Source organism: Mobula birostris, chromosome 3 (genome assembly GCF_030028105.1).
Source record: "Mobula birostris isolate sMobBir1 chromosome 3, sMobBir1.hap1, whole genome shotgun sequence".
In the NCBI taxonomy this organism is placed as follows: Eukaryota; Metazoa; Chordata; class Chondrichthyes; order Myliobatiformes; family Myliobatidae; genus Mobula; species Mobula birostris.
This window is the reverse complement of record NC_092372.1, coordinates 70452058-70476904: the sequence shown is the minus strand read 5'-3', so window position 1 is coordinate 70476904 and position 24847 is coordinate 70452058. Positions and strand designations below refer to the sequence as shown.

Sequence of the window (24847 nt, the reverse complement as noted above, 5' to 3'; positions counted from 1 at the left end):
CATTCATTTCAAGAGGAATAGTGTATAAGAGTAAGGAGGTGTTGATGAGGTTCTATGGGGCATTAGTGAGACCTCATTTGGAATACTGTGTGCAGTTTTACGCCCCCTATCTTAGAAGGGATGTACTGATGTTGGACAGACTTCAGAGAAGATTTATGAGAATGATTCCTGGAACGTAGGGGCTAATATATGAGGAGTGTTTGTCGGCTCTTGGACTGTATTCATTAGAGTACAGAAGAATGAGAGGGGATCTCATAGAAACATTTCCAATGCTGAAAGGGTTGGACAGAGTAGATGTGGAAAGGCTGTTTCCCTTGGTGGGTGAGTCCAGGACAAGAAGCCACAGTCTTAGAATTAGAGGGTACCCATTTAAAACAGAGAAGAGGAGAAATTTTTTTAGCCAGAGGGTCGTGGATTTATGGAATTCATTGCCACATACAGCTGTGGAGGCCCGATCATTGAGGGTGTTTAAGGAGGAGATTGATAGGTATCTAATTAGTCAGGGTATCAAGGGATATAGGGAAAAAGCTGGAAATTGGAACTAGATGAGAGAATAGTTTAGCTCATGGTGGAGTGGCGGAGCAGACTCGATAGGCCGAATGGCCTACTTCTGCTCCTTTGTCTTGTGATCTTGTGAACATGTTCAGCCCTTTAATTAACTTATTTACTATTTTTTTAATTTATTGAGATACGGCATGGAACAGGCCTCTCCGGCCCTTCGAGCCACGCCAGCCAGCAACCTCAAATTTAATCCGAGCCTAATCATGGGGCAATTTACAATGACTAATTAACCCACCAACTGGTTTATCTTGGGACTGTGGGATGAAACTGGAGCACCCGGAAGAAACACATGTGGTCACTGGGAGAACGTAACGTACAAGCTCCTTACGAGCAGTGGCGGGAATTGAACCCAGAATGCTGGTACTGTAAAGTGTTGTGCTGACCAACACACTACACACCAGCCAGTAGTTCTGTTCCATGGAAACTAAACCCCTTGCAATATTTTAAACACAAGACATTCTGGATAGGATGGAAATCATGAGCAGCTCACACAAAACGCTGGAGGAACTCAGCAGGTCAGGCAGCATCTATGAAGAGGAATGAACAGGCAATATTTTGGGTCGAAACCCTTCATCAGGAATGATTAAAGATTAAAGATTAGCTTTACTTGTCACACATACGTCTATAAACATCAAAACATACAGTGAAATGGGTTTGCATCAACGACCAACACAGTCCGAGGATTGTGCTGGGGGCAGCCCATGAGCATCGCCAGGATTCCGGCAACATAACATGCCCACAATTTACTGGCTGAAGCTGGATTACGGGGATTGCTGGAATAATGCAATTTAAACAGGGAAGCAAAAGAAAATGGTCTGTGCTCTGTGGAGGAGTGGAGAGGCACGATTTAGAGTCATAGAGTCTGCTCTGGGACTCTGGACCACGACGCTCTGTTCTTCTGTAGAATACAGACTAATTTTTGCATGCCTATTTAAATTGCATTATCCTAGCAATCCCCCGTATCCAATTCACAGCCTGAGTTGATTTCCCGAATCATTTGATCCAATTTGTATTCATTACATGAGTCCAGCTTCTCCCACTCCCTGTTGATTTTATGGTTGACATTAACTGAAAAATAACAAATTAGCTCCAAGATGTATTTAATTGATTGAATTTAAGCTCCTGGCTATTGTAGTGGGAGTTTAAAACATATTTTAGCATCATTGATCTCGGTATCTAACGCACTGCCTGATGGATTAATTATTACTGTGTGGGGAAGACTCAGATAGAGCTATTACCTCTCAGCTTCAGGGATCCAAGTTTGATCCTGACCTCTGGGGCTGTCTGTGTGGAGTTTTCCTGTTCTCCTTGTGATTCCACAGGTTTCCTCTAAGTTCTCTGGTTTCCTACCATATCCTGAAGACCTGCTGGAAGGTTATTTGACTGGTGTAAATGCACCCTATAGTATAGGTTCATCAGGGAGAGTTGATGGTCACATAGGAACCTCAAAGGTGTCAAAGGTTATGGAGAGAAGGTAGGAGAATGGGATTGAGAGGGTTAATAAATGAGCCATGATGGAATGGCAGAGCAGACTCAATGGGCTGAATGGCCTAATTCTAGGGTGGCAGGGTGGAGCTGCATCTCTACTAATATTTTTACAGCTAATGAAGAAAGTTTTCATTGCGTTCTGCAGATCGCCTGCTAGAATTTACGAGGACCAATGTTTTGGAGGGGTAGCAGGTTAGAGATATGTTTCCATCAATGGAGGTGTAAGGCGCTCCTTCCCTCCACTAGCCTGCAGGTCACTCTTGGGCAAGGTGTAGCACCTTCTTAGCCTCCTGATCAGGGCCACGTGAAGCCATGGGAGCTGGTGGTGGATGGTTGTATGAGCAGCTGGTGCATATCACAGGTCCTGGTTAAGGGACCATTGACGCCAGGCAGACAATCTCTGAAGTGTATTGATAATGGTTGGAGTCACCCATCTTGTAAATACATAGCCCAGAAGAAGGCTATGGCAAACCACTTCTGCAGTGAAATTTGCCAAGAACAATCATGATCATCGGAAGACCATGATTACCTACATCATACAACATATCAATGAGGATGATGGCCTAATTCTGCTTCTGTGTCATATGGTCATTCTCCAGTAGCAAAGGATAATGAGGGGAGGTCTTGTCGAGGTGTACAAAATTATGAGTGGCATAGATAGGGTGAATGCAAGCAAGCTTTCTCCCCCTCAGGTTGGATGAGACTACAACTAGAGGTCATAGGTTAAGGGTGAAAGATGAAGTATTTAAGGGGAATATGAGGGGGAACCTATTCACTCAGAGGGTGGTGAGAATGTGGAATGAGCTACCAGTGGAAGTGGTGGATCCAGTGTTGATTTCAACATTTAAGAGAAGTTCGGATAGGTACATGGATGAGAGGAGAATGGAGTGCTATAGAGGTGCAGGTAGATAGGACTAGACAGAAGATTAGGCCAGTATGGACTAGATGGGCCAAATGGACTGCCTCTGTGTTGTTGTGCTCGAACAAACCGGATGAGGCTAGAATGCGGATCAGTACTTGGAGCTATGATGTTGTGGCCATCACAGAGACTTGGATGGCTCAGGGACAGGAATGGCTACTGAGTGCCAGGCTTTAGATGTTTCAGAAAGGACAGGGAGGGAGGCAAAAGAGGTGGGGGCTTTACACTGTTGATCAGAGATAGTGTCACGGCTGCAGAAAAGGAGGAAGTCATGGAGCGATTGTCTACTGAGTCTCTGTGAGTGGAAGTTAGGAACAGGAAAGAGTCAATAACTTTACTGGGTGTTTTTTATAGACCACCCAATAGTAACAGGGACATCGAGGAGCAGATGGGGAGACAGATTCTGGAAAGATGCAATAATAACAGGGTTGTCGTGGTGGGAGATTTTAATTTCCCAAATATTGATTGGCATCTCCCTAGAGCAAAGGGTTTAGATGGGGTGGAGTTTGTTAGGTGTGTTCAGGAAGGTTTCCTGACACAATATGTTGACAAGCCTACAAGAGAAGGGGTTTTAATTGATCTGGTATTGGGAAATGAACCTAGTCAGGTGTCAGGTCTCTTAGTGGGAGAGCATTTTGGAGATAATGATCACAATTCTATCTCCTTTACCATAGCATTGGAGAGGGATAGGAACAGACAAGTTAGTAAAGTGTTTAATTGGAGAAAGGGGAAATATTAAGCTATCAGGCAAGAACTTGGAAGCATAATTTGGGAACAGATGTTCTCAGGGAAATGTATGGCAGAAATGAGGCAAATGTTCAGGGGATATTTGCATGGTGTTCTGCATAGGTACGTTCCAATGAGACAGGAAAAGGATGGTAGGGTACAGGAACCATGGTGCACAAAGGCTGTTGAAAAGCTCATCAAGAAGAAAAGCTCACAGAAGGTTCAAAAACTGGGTAATGATAGAGATCTAGAAAATTATAAGGGTGGCAGGAAGGAGCTTAAGAATGAAATTAGGAGAGCCAGAAGGGGCCATGAGAAGGCCTTGGAGAGCAGGATTAAGGAAATCCCCAAGGCATTCTACAAGTATGTGAAGCAAGAGGATAAGACGTGAAAGAATAGGACCAATCAAGTGTGAAAATGGAAAAGTGTGTATGGAAATGGAGGAGATAGCAGAGGTACTTAATGAATACTTTGCTTCAGTATTCACTACAGAAAAGGAGCTTGGTGATTGTAGGGGTGACTTACAGCAGACTGAAAAGCTTGAGCGTATAGACATTAAGAAAGAGGATGTGCTGGAGCTTTTTGAAACCATCAAGATGGATAAGTCACCGGGACTGGACGAGATATATCCCAGGCTACAGTGGGAGGCAAGGGAGGAAATTGCTGAGCCTCTGGCAATGATCTTTGCAGTATCAATGGGGACGGAAGAGGTTCCGGAGGATTGGAGGGTTGCATATGTTTTTCCCTTATTCAAGAAAGGGAGTAGAGATAGCCCAGGAAATTATAGACCATTGAGTCTTACTTCAGTGGTTGGTAAGTTGATGGAGAAGATCCTGAGAAGCAGAATTTATGAACATTTGGAGAGGCATAATATGATTAGGAATAGTCAGCATGGCTTTGTCAAAGGCAGAACATGCCTTACGAGCCTGATTGAATTTTTTGAGAATGTGACTAAACACATGGTGAAGGTAGAGCAGTAAATGTAGTGTATATGGATTTCAGCAAGGCATTTGATAAGGTACTCCATGCAAGGCTTATTGAGAAAGTAAGGAGGCAGGGAATCCATAGGGACCTAGCTTTGTGGATCCAGAATTAGCTTGCCCTTAGAAGGCAAAGAGTTTTTGTGGATGGGTCATATTCTGCATGGAGGTTGGTGACCAGTGGTGTGCCTCAGGGATCTGTTCTGGGACCCCTACTCTGCGTGATTTTTATAAATGACCTGGATGAGGAAGTGGAGGGATAGGTTAGTATATTTGCTGATGTCACAAAGGTTGGGGGTGTTGTGGATAGTGTGGAGGGCTGTCAGAGGTTACAGTGGGACATCGCTAGGATGCAAAACTGGGCTGAGAAGTGGCAGATGGAGTTCAACCCAGATGTCTGAGGTGGTTCATTTTGGTAGGTGAAATATGATGGCAGAATATAGTATTAATGGTAAGACTCTTGGCAGTGTGGAGGATTAGAGGGATCTTGAGGTCCGAGTCCATAGGACACTCAAAGCTGCTGAGGAGGTTGACTCTGTAGTTAAGAAGGCATACGGTGTATTGGCCTTCATCAACCATGCGATTGAGTTCAAAAGCCAAAAGGTAATGTTACATCTATATAGGAACCCTGGTCAGATCCCACTTGGAGTACTGTGCTCATTTCTGGTCACCTCACTACAGGAAGGATGTGGAAACCATAAAAAGGGTGCATAGGAGATTTACAAGGATGTTGCCTGGATTGGGGAGCATTCCTTACGAAAACAGGTTGAGTGAACTTGGCCTTTTCTCCTTGGAGCAACAGAGGATGAGAGGTGTATGAGATAATGGGAAGCATGAATCATGTGGATAGTCAGAGGCTTTTTCCCGGGGCTGAAATGGCTAACATGAGAGGGCATAGTTTTAAGGTGCCTGGAAGTAGGTACAGAGGATATGTCAGGGGTAGGTTTTTTACGCCGAGAGTGGTGAGTGCGTGGAATAGGCTGCCGGTCACTGTGGTAGAGGCAGAAACGATAGGTTCTTTTAAGAGGCTCCTGCTTTGAGGGCTGTGAGTAACCCTAGGTAATTCCTAAAGTAAATACATGTTCAGCACAGTGTTGTGGGCCGAAAGGCCTGTATTGTACTGTAGGTTTTCTATGTTTCTGAACTATAATCCAACTGGATTTAGAATCTTTGGCATTCTTCAAATGTCTGTCCTTCTGCAGACTACCTTTTTCCTCAACACTACCTGCCACTCCACCTATCTTTGTATCATCTCCAGACTTGACCACAAAGTCATTAATTCTGTCATCTTGATTATTAGCATATAATGTGAAAAGTAGCAGACCCAACACCAGCTCCTGTGGAACACTACGGCAGCCAATCAGAAAAGGCCCCCCTTATTCCCACTCTTTGCCTCTGCCAGACAGACTATCTTCTGTTCACGCCAGTACCCATCCTATAATACTATAGGCTCTTAACTTGTTCAGCAGCCTCATTTACAGCACCTTGTGAAAGTCCTCTAAAAATTCAAGTAAGCAACATCCACTGACTCCCCTTTGTATATCCTGCCTGCTATTTCCTCAAAGAGTTTCAATAGATTTGTCAGGCAAGGTTTCTCCTTAAGGAAACCATGTTGATTTTAGCCTATTTTATTGTGTGCATCCAAGTGTACCCCAAAACCTCACCCTTAATGATGGACTCTAACATCTTGCCAACTACTGAAGTCTAGCTAACTTACTTATAATTTACTGTCTTTGCCTCCCTCCCTTCTTAATGAGTGGAGTGTCATTTGCAATTTTCAGTCGTCCGGAACCGTTCCTGAATATAATGCTTCCTGAAAGATCAATACTGATGCCTGCACAGTCTCTTCAGCCACCTCTTTCAGAACCCTGGAGAGTAGTCCATCTGGTTCAGGTGACTTCTCTATCTTCAGACCGTTCCGTTTCACAAGCACCTTCTTCTTAGTGAAAGCAACTACACTCACTTCTGCCCCCTGACACTCCTGAACTCCTGGCATGCTGCTGGTGTCTTTCACAGTGAAGACTGACGCAAACTACTTATTCAGTTTGCCTGCCATTTCTGTGTTGTCATTACTAATTACACTAACTGTCCTGCTGAAGGATTTCGGCCTGAAATATCGACTGTACTCTTTTCCTAGATGCTGCCTGGCCTGCTGAATTCCTCCAGCATGTTGTGTGCACTGCACTAATTATTCAGCATCATTTTCCAGCAATATAATGTCCACTCTTGCTTCTCCTTTACTCTTTATATATATATGAAAAAATGCTGGTATCCTCTTTTACATTATTGGGTAGCTGAGGCTTCATCTTTTCGTTTCTTATTGCCTTTCTAGTTGATTTTTCTGTTGGGTTTTAAAAGCTTCCCAATTTTATAGTTTCTCACTAATTTTTTGCTATATTGCATGCCCTCTCTTTTGCTTTTATGCTGTTCTGATTTCCATTATCAGTCACAGTTGCCCTATCCTTCCTTTAGAATGTTTCTTTTTCTTTGGGATGAACTAGTCCTGTGTCTTCCGAATTGCCCTGAAAAACAACAGCCATTAATGCTCTACCATCATCCTTGCTGGTGTCCCCTTCCAATCAAGTTTGGCCAACTCCTCTCTCACGCTGCTGTAATTACCTTTACTGTATAGCAAAACATCCAATTTTAGCTTCTCCATCTCACACCACAGGGTGAATTCTATGAAATATTATAATCACTGCCTTATTAGCATTCCTTTACCTTAAGCGCCATAATCAAATATGGTTCATTACACCACACCCAATCCAGAACCACAAGCTTCACTATCATTCTACAAATTCCCTCTCTTGGGATCCAGCACCAACCTGATTTTCCCAGTCCGCCTGCATATTGAAATTCCCCACGACCATTATTACATTGCCATTTTTACTTGCCTTTCTATCTCCTCTTTTGGTTTGTATCCCATGTCCTGGCTACTTTTCAGAGTCCTGTATAGAACTCCCATCAGGGTCTTCTTACGCTTGCAGTTTCTCCACTCTACTCATAAGAATTCTTATCTGATCCTATGTACTTCTTTCATTTTTTTCCCAACAAAGTCATCCCACCCCCTCTACCTACCTGCCTGTCTTTTCAATACGACGTACTGGATATCTGACTCTTCCTTTAAGAAGTTTCTTACAACCAGCCTCTAGAACAAACTTTTTGACAGCTATATTATATTTCCAGATGGTTCTCCATTATCATTCTTTTGTTATAAGGATCATGGAAATGCTATATTCAGTTTTGTAAAATGACAAACTGAAAGGCATCATCTCACTGATAGGTTTTTGGACAAATGTTTTTTTGAGATAGAAGGTGACTAGTGGCTGCTGCCATTCTTTGCATCTTTCTTGTATTTGTCATATGGTGTAGAGGGCAACTCTTGACAGAGAGTATTTTCTTTGTGATGAGGGAGAAATGCTCTAGCCACTGGGAGTAGACAGTGGTGTAAGATCCATGCAATAATATTCCTCTTGGAACACAAGAATCAGAATCAGAATAAGGTATATTATCACTGACTTATGTTATGAAATTTGTTGCTTTGTGATAGCAGTATCATGCAAAACATTAAAAAATTACAAATTACAATGTATAAAATGTGCGAAAAGAGAGCAAACTAGTGAAGTGGTGTTTATGGACTGTTCAGAAATGTATTGGTGGAGGGACAGAAGTTTCCTGAAATGCTGAGTGTGTGTCTTCTGGCTCCTGTCGTAGTAATGAGAAGAAGAATGTCCTGGACGGTGAGGACCCTTAATGATGCACACTGTCTTTTTGAGGCGCTGCCTTTTGAAGTTGTCTTTGATGTTGAGGAGGCTATTCCCCTTGCTGGAGCTGGCCGGCTCTGCAACCTCTTTTGATCCTGTGCATTGGAGCCTCCATACTAGGCACTAACGCAACCCGGCAAAATGCTCTCCCCCAGACATCTGTAGGAGAACACTATATTGCTGCCGCAAAACATCACTGTTCATGATTTGTATCAGCGTAAATTAACCTGATTCTGATTCTTCTGTTCCACTGGAAAATAGGAATTGCAGAAATCTTATACTACTGTCTCCACCCAATGGCCAAAGCCTTTTTCCCCACAGTCACAAGTATTAGGCTTAGTCCTTTCACAGAAAATGATTGCTTTTATGGGATCCTTAAGATCCACTGCATGCTTCCCTCTTCCATGACGGTACCCAGATGTCAGAAACTCACTGATTACTAAGCTAGATGTCTTGTGACAAGTAACTCTATGTCAAAGTCTAATTTTCTGGGAGTGTCTCAAGAGTAAGAGGAAATTCCAGAGCGGAAGTTCAGTTTAATGTTTCCACCAACGGTGGCTTCAGGAACAATGAATATGTAAAAACAAGACCAGGAAGTAAATGTTTATAAATATATAGTTCATATCACAATATCAGATCACTTTGCAGCCAATTACAAGTCAGACTAACATTATAGAAGGTTTCTGTTCCCAACCTGACAGTTCATAAGTCACAAATGCAGCCATGAACCAAGTTCTTAGGAGACAGAAGATGCCCGCAGCCCTGAGCGGCTGGCAAATTCATCCCAAATGCTTGTATGTTGTGAGTTCATAACCCAGAAAGCTTTTTGAAATGCACAAAGTGTGTAGTCAAGCTTGTTCAAAAAGAAATATAGAGATATTAAATGAGAGTTAACACCCAATCTCCAGCTTCTCTTAAGCGTTGGGATAACAGCCTGGATTTAGGTTTCCATAGTCTATTAATGGGACTTAACAACGTATTGATTCAGAAATCCAACCATCACTCCCAGCGTCTCACATCTTTCCCTTTCAACACCTGACCTGGACTCACTAATTAACTGCCAACTTGTGCCCCTTCCCCTCTCCCCACCTTTTTATTCTGGCTTCTGACTCCTTCCTTCCCAGTCCTATGAAGGGTCACGACTGTTCATTTCCCACCATAGATACCTCCTGGTCCATTGGCTTCCTCCAGCACTTTGGATGTATTGCTCCAGATTTCCAGCATCTGCAGAATCTCTTGTATGGTGATTCAGAGAAGAGCTATCAATTAAATGAGTCACAAGGAGAGACGAATGGGTACACTAGGCCATTAGTAAGAGAAAATCTGCAGATGCTGGAAATCCAAGGAATTGAGAGAAGGGTAATGCCCCCCCCCACTTCTTTCAAACTAAAGGTGTAGCCATGGGCACTCACATGGGTCCCAGCTCTGCCTGACTTTGTGTCGACTACATGGAACAGTCTACGTTCTAAGCCTACACTGTTGACCACCACCAATTTTCCGACGCTACATCGACAACTGCATTGGTACTGCTTCCTACACCCACATGGAGCTCGTCAACTTCATCAACTTTGCCTCCAACTTCCACCCTGCCCTCAAATTTACCTCGTCCATTTCTGACAGCTCCCTCCCCTCTCTCGATTTCCCTGTTTCTGTCTCTGATGGCAGCTTATCTACTAATGTCTATTATAAACCCATGGACTCTCACAGCTACCAACCTCTGCATCCAGCACATAATTCTCCAGAACTTTCACCATCTTCAACTATATCCCACCACCAAACACATCTTTCCCTCCCACCCCTATTTCTGCATTCCGCAGGGATCGCTCCCTACACAGCTCCCTTGGCCATTCGTCCCCCCTACTGATCTCCCTCCTGGCACTTATCCTTGCAAGCAAAACTAGTGCTGCACCTGCCCCTACACTTCCTCCCTCACTACCATTCAGGGCCCCAATCAGTTCTTCCAGGTGAGGTGACACTTCACCTGTGAGCCTGCTGGGGACATATACGACGTTCGGTGCTCCCAGTGTGGCCTCCTGTATATCAGTGAGACCCAACGTAGATTGGGAGATTGCTTCACCAGAAAAAGTGGGATCTCCCAGTGACCATCCATTTTAATTCCACTTCCCATTCCTATTCCAATATATCAATCCATGGCCTCCTCTACTGTCGCGATGAGGCCACACCCAGACTGGAGGAACAACGCCTTTTTTCTGTCTGGGTAGCCTCCAACCTGATGGCATGAACATCGATTTCTCGAACATCTGGTAATGCCCCCATCCCCACCCCCTCTCCTTCACCATTCCCCATCCCCTTTTCCATCTCTCACCTTGTCTCCCTCTGGTGCTCTTCCCCCCCCCCTTTCTTCTATGGTCTTCTGTCTTCTGCTATTAGATTCCCCCTTCTCCAGCCCTGTCTCTTTCACCAATCAACTTCCCAGTTCTTTACTTCATCCCACCCGCTCCCAGTTTCACCTATCACCTCGTCTTTCTCTCTCCCTTCCTCTGACCTTTTAAATCTACTCATCTTTTTTTTCTCTCCAATCCTGCTGAAGGGTCTCGGCCTGAAACTTTGACTATACTCTTTTCCATAGATGCTGTCTGGCCTGCTGAGTTCCTCCAGCATTTTGTGTGTGTTGCACTATAGGTTATAGATTGGCTTCCATTTGGTCCCGATGCAACTAAACATTAATTCCTAGTCAATATCAATCCCTCCTATCAATACTCTCAACCCTTCAACATACTGCATGAAGCACTGGCTTGCGGGTATTCATCAAAAGGAATTAAATTGACTAGGAATGGGAGTGAATCTGCAACCTACAAAACTAGGAGCCAGCTGAACCCATTACCCTGCCCAGGACCAGTACATGTATTATTGAACCTAAATACAAGAAATCCTGCAGATGCTGGAAATCCAAAGCAACACCCGAAACGCTGGAAGAACTCAGCAGGTCAGGCAGCATCCATGGAAATGAACAAATAGTTGATGATTCAGGGCAAGACCCTTCTTTAGGACTGGAAAGGAAGGGGAAAGTTCCTAGAATAAAAAAGATGGGGGAGAGGAAGCAGGATAACTAGAAGGTGATAGGAGAAGCCAGGTGGGTGGGAAAGGTAAAGAACTGGAGATGAAGAAATCTGAGAGTGGAGAAGAGTGCACTATAGAAGAAAGTGAATGAGAAGGGTTACCTAGAGGTGGGGTGGGGGTTTAACCAGAAGGGGAAATCGATATTCATGCCAACTGGTTGGAGGCTACCCAGACAGAATCTAGGGTGTTGCTTATATTCTCAACATGGCACAAAAGGAGGCCGTGGACCAACTTGTCGGAATGGGAGTTGGAATTGGAAGTAAAATGATTGGCCACTGGGAAGTTCTGCTGTAGGCGGATGGAACAGAGGTGCTTGACTAAGCGGTGCCCCAATTTATGAAGGGTCTCACCAATGTAGAAGGGTGTACCGGATGCAAAAGATGACCCCAGCAAATCTGGAGGTGAAGGGTTGCCTCACCTGGAAGGGCTTTCCTTCCTCACCATTGATCACCCACATCTCCTCCATTCCCTGTACATCTGCACCCACCCCATCTACCCGCTGAGTTCCTTTTGTCCTTACCAACTACCCCATGAGCCTCTGACCTCTTTAACACTTGCCACCCCCCGCCCAAACCTTTTCATTCTGTCGTCTTCCCCCTTCCTTTCCAGTCCTGAAGAAGGGTCTCGAGCCCAAATGTGGACTGTTCATTCATTCCCACGGATGCTGCCAATGCTGCCGAGTTCCTCCAGCAGTTTGTGTGTGTTGCCAGGTGAGGTATTGAACCTGCCTCCCCCATGAGCGATTAGTTCGAAACGTCGCGCTGAAACCCAGCGCAGGGCCGGCCCGATCCCTATTGGATGCGATACTGCTTTCCGGTGGGTTGTGCCGTGCTGAGCCCGAGGTTCCGGGCCCAGGATGGGGCTTGGCTGTCGACGTGGCGGCCCTGAGAAGGGTGAGGCGGTGGCGGCAGCGAGCGGGTGTGCCGGCAGGTGAGTCTTGAGCCCGCCACAGCAGGGCGGAGGGTTTAAACTGCTAACGGACGACGGTGGGAGGCCACGGTCACAGCCCGGGGTTAGACCCTCGGCTCGGCGTGCACCCCCCTCCGACGCTTCGAAGTCCAGAGCGGAGGAGTTTTAAACTCCAGGCGGTTTGCAGTCCAGCTGATCGGCTCCCGAACCGCACCACAGAATATTTCTCACCCCGAGGGGGATAGGTGTGTGCAAAACTCTGGGAGCAGAGGCAGAAACTCTCGCCTTTACAAGTTTTGCAATAGATGTGCTGCAGTTTACGAAGCGATGGACCTAAAGCAGCGAGGCTCTTTATCCCTGCTGTGAGAAGCAAGGATGGAGATTTCGGGAGCTCCTGCGAAAAAACCAGATCTGGAAACAAAAAAGGAGGCTTATTTTAGTAAATGCCGTAGCAGGCATAAAACAGATTCTTAAAAGTGGTGTGAAATTATTGGATTAATCTATACTTGGAGAAGTAAGGCGTTATCAGAATAATCCGCTTGGTTTTGTTAAGAGAAGATCCTGTCTAATATGCATTTTCAAGGAGATGATTAATGTGTTAAAGGTACTGCGGTTATGTAGTTTACGTGAACTTCATTAAGGCCTTTGACATGTCCAAGCGGTAAGATTCGTGGCAATTTGGTAGAGTGGATCTGAAATTAGCTCAGTAATACGGACAGGGGTCGATGAAGGAGATTGTTTTTGCAGTGAAAGCTTATGAACAGTTGTGTACCAAAGACAAAGTTGAGTTTATTGTCATATGCACAAGGTGCACTGGAAAAACTCGCAGCAGCATCAGAGACACATAGCTTTACCGAAGCAGCATTCACAAGTAAAACACAAAATACACAGTCTTACAAGTAAAACACAATCAAAACAAAAGGTCAATTTTAGTGCAAAATGATCAAAGTGGTTATAGTGTTTCTAGACTAGTGATAAGGGTTGTGACAGTTGGTTCAGGAATCAAATGGTTGAAGAGAAATAGTTGTTCTTGAACCTAGTGCATAGGACTTCAGGCTTCTGTACGTTATGCCTGGTAGTACCTGTGAGAAGATCTCCTGGTCCAGTTGGTGGACCATGATGAATTTTGCCTTCTTGAGGCAGCACCTCCTGTAGGTATTACTGATAGTGGAGAAGGATGTGTCCATTGTATATTGGCCTGAGTCCGCTACTCTCTGTAGCTTCTTGTGTTCCTGTGCATTAAAATTGCCACATTGGACCATGATGCACCCAGTCAGAATACTTCCAACAGTACATCTTATAGAAGTTTGTTAGTTTGTGGTGACAAACTGAACCTCCTTAACCTCCTAAGAAAGTAGAGATGCTGACACCTCTTCCTTGTGATTGCATCCATGTGTTGGGCCCAAGATGGTTCATCTGATATGTTAAGCCCAGGAATTTAAAGCTGCAGATTCTCTCCACCACTGATCCACTAATATAGACTAGTGCATGTTCAACCATCTCCTCCTTCCTTGTCAACAATCAGCCCTTAAGTTGTACAGATGTTGAGCTAGAGGATGTTTTAACACTGCTCAACCAGGTGCCTGATCTTCCATCTATACCACAGGGGATCGGTCCTGGGACCTTGTAGTCTGTTATATAAAGGAAAGATGCATATGAATGTAGAAAGTATGAACAATATATTTCCAAATACTGGTTCTGCTGTAGATAGTGAGTTATCTTTGGCTACAGAATGGCATTGATGGACAGAACAATGGTTAGGAAATACTGAGGTACAGTGGGATCTTGTACAAGGTCCATCTTGGGGAATTTCTTTCACCCAGCAGATGACCGAAACCTGGAACTTGCTGCCCAAAGGAGTAGTGAGGAAAGGTAGTTTTCAGAAGTAGTTGTTGATCATTTGAGATGCTATGATATAGAAGGCTTCAGGCCAAATATTGGGAAATGAGATTTGGATCTTTACTTTGTGTGCCACATCAGTTCCCCTTCAAACATTTAAGAATTCTCTCCTTTTTCTCTTACTATGTCCAAGCCTGAAACCCGCCAAGATAGTTTTTTTTTGATTATATCCTTGAGAGCATCACTGATATCAATAGCTTGACCATCAATAACTATCAACAACAAAAACCCCAGACTTTGGTGTATCTTTCCTATAAGTTCTGGTTCTCTACCCGCACTCTGCTTTTAACACATTCCTTAAAATCGATCACTTGGACTACTTCTAATCATAAGTCTTGCATTTTCTTTGCAACAGATGATACAGTTAAGCCTCTCCCAAGTACATGTGGAACCTTCTGTGTGTTTTTAGATGACCATGTACCAATCCCCAGTTTTGCTGTGCTACTGGGGCATCTCAGCTTCGCATTCCATCATGTGAAAGCAACTGAGGAGCTTCAGAGTGAGGAAAATTCTCCTACTTACCTTTCTGCACATCAAGATGCTTGAAGTAGTTTTGACGCAAACTAATGTTAAAGATTTTTTTTCATGAGTGAAAACAGACAGGAGGTTCTGTGGACCTGAACGGGACACCCAGATTAGTCCTGACGAAGGGTCTCGGCCTGAAACGTCGACTGTACCTCTTCCTAGAGATGCTGCCTGGCCTGCTGCATTCACCAGCAACTTTGATGTGTGTTACCCAGATGATATGTTGCTTCCCAGGTGCCAAGGTCAGGGACATCTCGGATCGTGTCCACAGCATTTTGGAGAAGGAAGCAGAGCAGCCAGATATTTTGGTACATATTGGTATCAATGACATATGAAGGAAGGGCAAAGAGGTCCTGAAGAGAGAATTTTGAGAGCTAGGCATAAAGCTGAGAAGCAGGACCTCCAAGGTAGTAATTACTGGATTACTACTGTGCCACATGCCAGTGAGGGTAGAAACAGGATGATTTGGATGGCATGGTTGAGAAGCTGGTTCAGAGGGCATGGCTTCAGTTTCTTGGATCATTGAGATCTCTTCTAGGGGAGGTATGACCAGTACAAAATGGATGATTTGCACCTGAACCGGGGGTGGGGTGAGTGGGCGGTGTGCAATGTTCTCACAGGCAGGTTTTGTTAGAGCAGTTGGGGAGGGTTTAAACGTAATTGACAGGGGGGTGGGAACTGGAGTGAAGGGACTCAGGATAGGACGGATGGTTAAATAAAAAGATAGTGTGCAGTAAGGCTGTCAGGAAGGGCAGGCAGATGATATGACGACATTACAGTCAACAGGTTGAGTATCAGTGAAATAGTGGTGCAGAATCAAAAGGGGTAGTGAAAATAGTACTCAAAATGTTATATCTCAATGCGTGCAGTGTAAGAAATACTGTGAAGAAATCTTGTTGCACTTTTACAGATTGTTGGGTATGAGGTGGCCATAACTGAATCGTGGATGAAGGGCGGCTATTGTTAGGAGCTGAATGTCCAAGGTTACACATTGTATCAGGGGGATAGGAAGGTAGGCAGAGGGGGTGTCGTGGCTCTGCTGGTAAATAATGGCATCAAATCAGTAGAAAAATGTGACATAGGATCAGAGGATGTTGAATCCTTCTGGGTTGAGTTAAGAAACAGGGTAAATAAAAGGACCCGGATGGCAGATATGTACAGGCTTCCAAACAGTAGCTAAGATATGGACTACAGATTACAACAGGAAGTAGAAAAAGCATGTCAAAAGGGCAACGTTAGGATAGTCATGGGAGATTTTAGCATGCAGGTAGATTGGGAAAATCAGGTTAGTAATGGATCCCAAGAGAGTGAGTTTGTTGAATGTCTGTGAGATGGCTTTTCAGAGAAGTTTGTCGTTGAATCTACTAGGGGATCAGTTATACTGGATTGGGTGTTATGTAATGAACCAGAGGCAATTGGAGAGCTTAAGATAAAGGAACCCTTAGGAGCCAGTGATCACGGTATAATTGAGTTCAACTTGAAATTTCATAGGGAGAAAATAAAGTCTGACATTGCAGTATTTCAGTGGAGTAAAGGAATTACAGTGGTATGAGAGAGGATTTGGCCACAGTAAATTGGAAGGAGATGCTGGCAGGGATGACAGCAGAGCAGCAATGTCTTGAGTTTCTGGGAGAAATGAAGAAGGTGAAGAATAGTGTGTTCCAAAAACAAAGAAATACTCAAATGGCAAAATAGTACAACCACGGCTGACAAGGGAAGTCAGAGCTAATGTAAAAGCAAAAGAGCAAAGTAAAATAGCAGGAAGATAGAGGATTAGGAAGCTTTTAAAAACCTACAGAAAGCAACCGAAAGAATCTTTAAGAGGGAAAAGATGAAATATGAAAGCAAGCTAGCAACACTGTCAAGCTGAATATAAAAACTTTTTCAAGTATGTAAAGAATAAGAAAGATAAGAATGGATGTAGGACTGCTAGAAAATTAGGTCGGAGAAATAATAACAGGGGGATAAGGAGATAGCAGATGATCTAAATGAGTATTTTGCATCAGTCTTCACTGTGGAAGACACTAGCAGTGTGCCGGATGTTAAATGGTTTGAAGGAAGAGAAGTGAGTGAAGTTACTGTTACAGGGGAGAAGGTGCTCAAAAAGCTGAAAGACCTAAGGGTACATAATTCACTATCATAAAGTCTTGCACGACTCTGATGAAGGGTCTCAGCCAGAAACGTCAACTGTTTACTCTTTTCCATAGAGGCTGTCTGGCTTGCTGAGTTCCTCTAGCATTTTGTGCGTGTTGCTTGGATTTCCAGCATCCGTAGATTTTCTTGTCTCTTAAAACACCTTCCTGTCTCACAACCCATAGTGAGAGGTACAGAAAGGGATTTCTGTGGCAGCAGGCGAGACTTAAGGATAGTGTGTTGCCTCCCTGGTGCCGGGATCCAGGATGTCACGGACCGATTGCAGGGAATCCTCAAGAGTGAAGGTGAACATCCGGAAGCGGTGGTGCATGTCGGCACAAATGACATGGGGAAGAAGAGGAAAGACATTCTACAGCGCGACTTCCGAGAACTCGGAAGAAGGCTGAAAAGCAGGACTTCCAGGGTGGTTGTCTCCGGTTTGCTTCCAGTTCCCCATGCTGGAGTGGTCAAGAACAGGGAGATAATGGATCTGAATGTGTGGCTGAGGAACTGGTACAGGAAGTTAGGATTTACATTCTTGGACCACTGGGGTATGTTTCGGGGTAAGGATGAATTGTACAAAAGGGACGGGTTGCACCTTAATAAGCGGGGCACCAGCATTCCGGCAGCCAGGTTTGCCTCTGCAACATGGGTGTATTTAAACTAAGTAGTGGGGGGGAGGGGACGAACTGGAAACATAAGGATGGAGATAAAGGGAAAGTGAGAATAAGAAAAGTTAAGAAAGACAGCAGAATCAACAGAGCAGAAAGCTCAAGAAGGGATCGTACAGTATGGCCAAGTGAAATAGGAATTGATATGGGAGGTGAGGGGAGTAATGAATTAAAAGTATTGTATATGAATGCACGGAGTATGAGAAATAAAGTGAATGAGCTTGAGGCACAGTTGGAAATTGGTAAGTATGATGTTGTGGGAATAACAGAGACATGGCTTCAAGTGGACAGGGCCTGGGAAATGAATATTCAAGGGTATACGTCCTATCGAAAGGACAGACTGATGGGCAGAGGGGGTGGGGTGGCTCTGTTGGTGAGGAATGATATTCAGTCCCTTGCAAGGGGGGACATAGAATCAGGAGATGTAGAGTCAGTATGGATAGAACTGAGAAATTCTAAGGGTAGAAAGACCCTAGTGGGAGTTATCTACAGGCCCCCAAACAGTAGTCTGGATGTAGGGTGTAAGTTGAATCAAGAGTTAAAATTGGCATGTCGCAAAGGTAATGCTACAGTTGTTATGGGGGACTTCAACATGCAGGTAGACTGGAGGAATCAGGTTGGTACTGGACCCCAAGAAAGGGAGTTTGTGGAGTCCCTCCGAGATGGATTCTTAGAACAGCTTGTACTGGAGCCTATCAGAGAGAATGCAATTCTAGATATAGTGTTGTGCAATGAACTGGATTTGATCAGGGACCTCAAGGTAAAGGAGCCATTAGGAGGTAGTGACCATAATATGATAAGTTTTAATCTACAATTTGAGAGGGAGAAAGGAAACTCGGAAGTGTCAGTATTACAGTTGAACAAAGGGAACTATGGTGCTATGAGGGAGGAGCTGGCCAAAGTTCAATGGAACAATACCCTAGCAGGGATGACAGTGGAACAGCAATGGCAAGTGTTTCTGGGAATAATGCAGAAGGTGCAGGTTCGGTTCATTCCAAAGAGGAAGAAAGATCGTAAGGGGAGGCCATGGCTGACAAGGGAAGTAATGGACAGTATAAAAATAAAAGAGAAGAAGTATAACATAGCAAAGACGAGTGGGAAGCCGGAGGACTGGGAAACTTTTAAAGAGCGACGGAAGGTAACTAAAAAGGCAATACGCAGAGAAAAAATGAGGTACGAAGGTAAACTAGCCAAGAATATAAAGGAGGATAGTAAAAGCTTCTTTAGGTATGTGAAAAGGAAAAACATATTTAAGACCAAAATTGAGCCCTTGAAGACAGAAGCGGGTGAATTTATTACGGGGAACAAGGAAATGGCAGACGAGTTGAACAGGTACTTTGGATCTGTCTTCACTAGGGAAGACACAAACAATCTCCCAGATGTAATAGTAGCCAAAGGACCTAGGGTAATGGATGAAATGAAGGAAATTTATATTAGGCAGGAAATGGTGTTGGATAGGCTGTTGGGTCTGAAGGCTGATAAGTCCCCGGGACCTGATGGTCTGCATCCCAGGGTACTTACGGAGGTGGCTTTAGAAATCGTGGATGCATTGGTAATCATTTTCCAGTGTTCTATAGATTCAGGATCAGTTCCTGTGGATTGGAGGGTGGCTAATGTTGTCCCTCTCTTCAAGAAGGGAGGAAGAGAGAAAACAGGGACCGGTTAGCCTAACGTCGGTGGTGGGAAAGATGCTGGAGTCAATTATAAAAGATGAAATTACGACACATCTGGATAGTAGTAACAGGATTGGTCCGAGTCAGCATGGATTTACAAAGGGGAAATTGTGCTTGACTAATCTTCTGGAATTTTTTGAGAATGTTACTATGAAAATGGACAGGGGAGAGCCAGTGGATGTAGTGTACCTGGACTTTCAGAAAACCTTTGATAAAGTCTCACATAGGAGATTAGTGCACAATATTAGGGCACATGGTATTGGGAGCAGAGTACTGACATGGATTGAAAATTGGCTGGCTGACAGAAAACAAAGAGTAGCAATTAACGGGTCCCTTTCGGAATGGCAGGCGGTGACCAGTGGGGTACCGCAGGGTTCAGTGCTGGGACTGCAGCTGTTTACAATATATATTAATGATTTAGATGAGGGAATTAAAAGTAACATTAGCAAATTTGCCAATGACACAAAGCTGGATGGCAGTGTGAAATGTGAAGAGGATGTTATGAGAATGCAGGGTGACTTGGACAGGCTGGGTGATTGGGCAGATGCATGGCAGATGCAGTTTAATGTGGATAAATGTGAGGTTATCCACTTTGGTGGTAAGAACGGGAAGGCAGATTATTATCTAAATGGAGTCAAGTTAGGAAAAGGGGAAGCACAACGAGATCTAGGTGTTCTTGTATATCAGTTACTGAAAGCAAGCATGCAAGTACAGCAGGCAGTGAAGAAAGCTAATGGCATGCTGGCCTTCAAAACAAGGAGAATTGAGTATAAGAGCAAAGAGGTCCTTCTGCAGCTGTACAGGGCCCTGGTGAGACCACACCCGGAGTACTGTGTGCAGTTTTGGTCTCCAAATTTGAGGAAGGACATTCTTGCTATTGAGGGAGTGCAGCGTAGGTTCACAAGGTTAATTCCCGGAATGGCGGGACTGTCATATGTCGAAAGATTGGAGCGACTGGGCTTGTATACTCTGGAATTTAGAAGGCTGAGAGGGAATCTTATTGAAACATATAAGATTATTAAGGGATTGGACACGCTGCAGGCAGGAAGCATGTTCCTGCTGATGGGTGAGTCCAGAACCAGAGGCCACAGTTTAAGAATTAGGGGTAGGCCATTTAGAACAGAGTTGAGGAAAAACTTTTTCACCCAGAGAGTGGTGAATATATGGAATGCTTTACCCCAGAAGGCTGTGGAGGCCAAGTCTCTGGATGCTTTCAAAAAAGAGATTGATAGAGCTCTTAAAGATAGCGGAATCAAAGGTTATGGGGATAAGGCAGGAACTGGATACTGATAGTGGATGATCAGCCATGATCACAGTGAATAGCGGTGCTGGCTCGAAGGGCCGAATGGCCTACTCCTGCACCTGTTGTCTATTGTCTATAACCCTATTCTCTTGAGTGCCAGCTTTGTCTCTAAAGGGAACCATATTTGAGCACTTACTAAGTAATCTGCCTTGAAAGCAGTGTGGTGCAGGAACTTTTGTCAAACACTAGCTAAGAATATCTGATTGTGGGAATTTTTTAGTGGGTCCAGGTAAATATTACTAGGTGCCAGAGTTTGAAAATTCTTGCTAACTAAGGAATATTGGATAGTTATGCAGATATCAGGCTGTTCAAATACTTGCTTCTAACATTTGTTTGGGAATGAAATGATGAGAATAAATGTGAGTAGTAATGATTAACATTTTATTTTATAGATATGATTAACAATGTCTGAGGCAGAAGGTAACACCAAGGATGATATTTCAGCTGCAATAGAAAATGTATCAATTGAAGATGGGTCCAATACAGCAAATGGAAATAGCACAAGAATTTCAACAGATACCATATCTTCTCAATTGAGTGATCCTTCAGATTATGATCTCAGTCATGTCCCAGTTGATGATAAGAGCTCACATCAAGAAATTGTACCCAAGACTGGGGCTGTGGTTGAGCGAAAACAGAGTGGCCTGGAAGAAGCAACTTTATCAGAAGATCCATTGTCCACTGAAGAGTCGTTTAAGGCTATATCCACTGAAAATAATGAGGTTATAAGTCTTGACACAGAATCCAGCAGACCGCAGATATTGGACGAACATACACCAGCAGAGGAAAATGTCACAGAGGTATGTGATGTGTTCAAAAGATAAATTATAAGTGATCAGAATAGAACCAGTTTTCAATACCAGCTAGGTGGCTAAAGTCAGATTCTGTTCAGGGCACATTCATATTATGTCGTCACTGATTCTTCTTGTGCAGCGGGTTTCAGAATGGCTACAAATGTGTTTGCTGATGACTAAGTATTATCCAAACTCTGGTTGTGCAAGTTATCTTATAGCTGTTAAGTTATCAAATAAGTATTTAAATAAATTATTGGTGTAGTTAAGTTTGCACTTAGTATGCAATACAATTAGTTGTTCTATATAGCCAACATATTGAGTATCTCATGCAATGAAAAGAAGTTCCATCATGTTTTTCACAGTTAAAGTTTAATTTATATTATGGAATATTAGTTGCTAAACATCTAAAGGCTTGTTTGGCTCTTTGATTCAATCCAGAACATTGAAGTTTTTAAATAAGCCCAAACAATTGCACACAGTGTGGGAATAATTCTATAGGTTCCTTATAATAGTAGCATGCTTATTAATTTTATGAAGGTAAATTCTGTTAACTAAATAATGCTCTCATAAGCAGGTAATTTTGTTTTCTGCCACGCATTCAATCCACCCGCCACCCCCTTCCCACACCTCTATGACAGAATGGGTTGCAATCCTTGGGTGTTATCTCAGACTTTAACTATTTCAAGTAAACTACTTTTCTTCTTTCCAGATTTGTCTGTACTTTTTAGCTTTAAATGTTTAATCTTTCTCTAGTTCCTATTTGTTATGTAATTATTACCTTGACAACTTTGATCTGTGTCACATCGCAAACATTCCTTTTATTTTCTCTTATCTCTGCAATTTAAGAAAACTCAATATTAGGCAAAAGTGTCCATTGATAAAGGGTTTCAGGGTATATTCAGAGGAATAGTAGATTTGAAGAGACAAACTTCCTCATCTAATCTAGTCATCTCTTAATTTGTTAAGTATTTGTGTTTAGTTTTCAGCAGTATTATTGTGTAGCTATCAGGGCGGAAAAGATACAGTTTTCTCCTTCTTCCCTTGTCAAATATGTTCACAAATACCAAATGCTTGACCAGCATCTTCTCTGCCTACTTATGTTTGCAGCAGTTGTTGAATACTTGCTGGTGATGCAGAAATTCTGACTAAGGACCTTAATAAATAAGAATTCCTTATACTGTGATGAAATTCTCTTACTTGAGTTAAATGTATTTATTAATTTAGAGCTACGACATGGAACAGACCCCTCTCACCCTTTGAGACGCGCCACCCAGTAACACACCATTTTAACTGCAGCTTAATCATGGGACAGTTTCCAATCTGCAGTTAATCTACTAACTGATACAATTTTGGACTGTGGGAGAAAATCAGAGCACCAGGAGGAAATCCACTCACACACTGGAAGTAACATAGAAACTTGCTTACAGAGGACGCTGGAATTGAACTCCAATCTCCAATGCCCTGAGCTGTAATGGTGTTGCGCTAACCCCTACACTACCATGGTGTCAATGACAAAGTAATATCTAATACCATGATACCCTTCACTTCCTCTATCCGTCAACACTCCGAGCTTAGGTTATAATGGTGGCCGGTGCCAACCTGCTAATGGTCCAGTAAGACACAACTTTTGCTGACTGATCAGATCACCCTCCCCTGACTGTAGTACTTTCACGGCCGAGAGGTCTTGATTTTAAAATAAAACCCCACCAATCACGAACAAATCTAGTTTCATTTAATCTAACATTGCCTTGTAATCTTTCATTTTTCCTTCCATCCCCTTCCCCGCCGACCTTGAGCAAATGGACTTCAGCAATTTCCTGTCTCCTGTTAAAAATCACAATCCTGAATTGGATTCCTGCTCGTCAAACACCGGTGTTGTGCTTGCAGTGGTGCTTCAGGAGGCCAAGTAATTTCACTGGAGTTACCAACTCATTATGAGGCTACATTCCAGATGAGAAATTATAAAAATATTTCCCCGCACCTATTGTTAAAACCACCGAACTCCATATTCACGTGGAATGGCACATGTAGCACTGCTGTCATTCTAGCATCTCGCTGCAACTCCCTCAGTGCTTTCTAACAAAGGTTTCTGACTACATTTTATATTATATTACATTATGAATATTTTATGCCTGTGGCCTGTTGAAATCCATAGGATCAAATACACATTTTTCGGAAACCTGGGTTTAATCCTTTACTCTAGTCCAGATCTTTTGCAGTTTGCACATTCTCCATTTAACTGGATGAGTTCCGCTGGGTGTTCCAGTTTCCTACTGTGTCCCGAAGATGTGTAGGTTGGTAAATTAGTTGGCCATTGTTAATTTCCCCAGATGTGTAGGAGAGCGGTAGAATCTGGAGAGAATAAAGAAGAATTCCTTCCACAGGAGTGTAAATGTGTGCTTGGCAGTGGACCAGAGTACCCTTTTCCATCAGAATCAGATTTATTATCACGGATGAGTTACATAAAATTTGCTAATTTGCAACAGCAATACAGTGCAAAGCCAAACAATTAGTATAAGTTGCAAAAGTAGGTAGGGCAAAATAGAGGAATAAAGAGGGAGTGTTCATGGGTTCATGGACTGTTTAGATGCATGCTACCATGCAAGTGGAGAGCATCTGTGACAGTAGAGTGCTTTCAGATCCAGAACTGAGAATTGTTGAGTGATTGCCATTTAGTAATGCTTAAAATGGTGCTGCAGGAACATTAGAGCAGTTTTTCTTGAGATATGACTGTTTATAATGTGCAGGTCTTCATTGCAACAAGCAGTGAGCCCATAACCGTTGACCGTCACCCACATAAAATAGATTTCATTGTATACCAGACATCCCACCTCTCCCAGAAGTTCTGGGAGTCTCCCGCATATTAATAGTGTCTCCCTGATGCCTGCAAATTATATACAATATCCCAGAAATCAATTCTTTTGAGAGAGAGAGAAAGCAAGAGAGAGCGAGAGCAAGAGAGAGTGACCATGAGAGAGAGAGTGCGAGAGAAAGAGAGTGAGAGAGCGACCATGAGAGAGAGCGACCGCGAGAGAGAGAGAGTGAGAGCACACCATGGCAGAGTGTTCCAAAAAAAGAAAATATAAAACGTACGTCACCCCAGACTACACTAAAATGTACCCCGGCCTAATAGGGGTCAAAAATAATGACAGTGTTGCTCGCTGCACTGTTTGCAACAGTGACTTTTCTATTGCCCATGGTGGGTTAAGACTGTAAAAGACATGTTGAGGTGAGTTTAACAGGTGTCATTCGTTCATTAGCATAGCTAACGTTATTTAAACTAGCTGGCTAGCTGCTAAGGAGCTACTCTATTGCAGACGTCCCACCTCTCCCGGAAGTTCCAGGAATCTCCCGCGAATTGTTGGTGCTACCTCCCTGAAATGAGTTTTTGCAGGGTGGGATGTCTGGTATACTGACATTC

The 24847-nt window shown here is 43.5% G+C and overlaps 1 protein-coding gene across 1 annotated transcript in view; it reads left to right on the top strand.

The window, feature by feature from the left end:
* The first annotated feature begins 12350 nt into the window (after positions 1-12350).
* The window catches only part of LOC140195115 (protein NOXP20-like), a 38977-nt gene continuing 26480 nt past the window's right edge, over positions 12351-24847 (top strand). The window contains exons 1-2 of the mRNA XM_072252875.1: positions 12351-12449; positions 21025-21432. Of these exons, the coding sequence (XP_072108976.1) occupies positions 21037-21432 (396 nt within the window). The 5' untranslated portion in view covers positions 12351-12449; positions 21025-21036. The remainder of the gene's footprint in view (positions 12450-21024; positions 21433-24847) is intronic.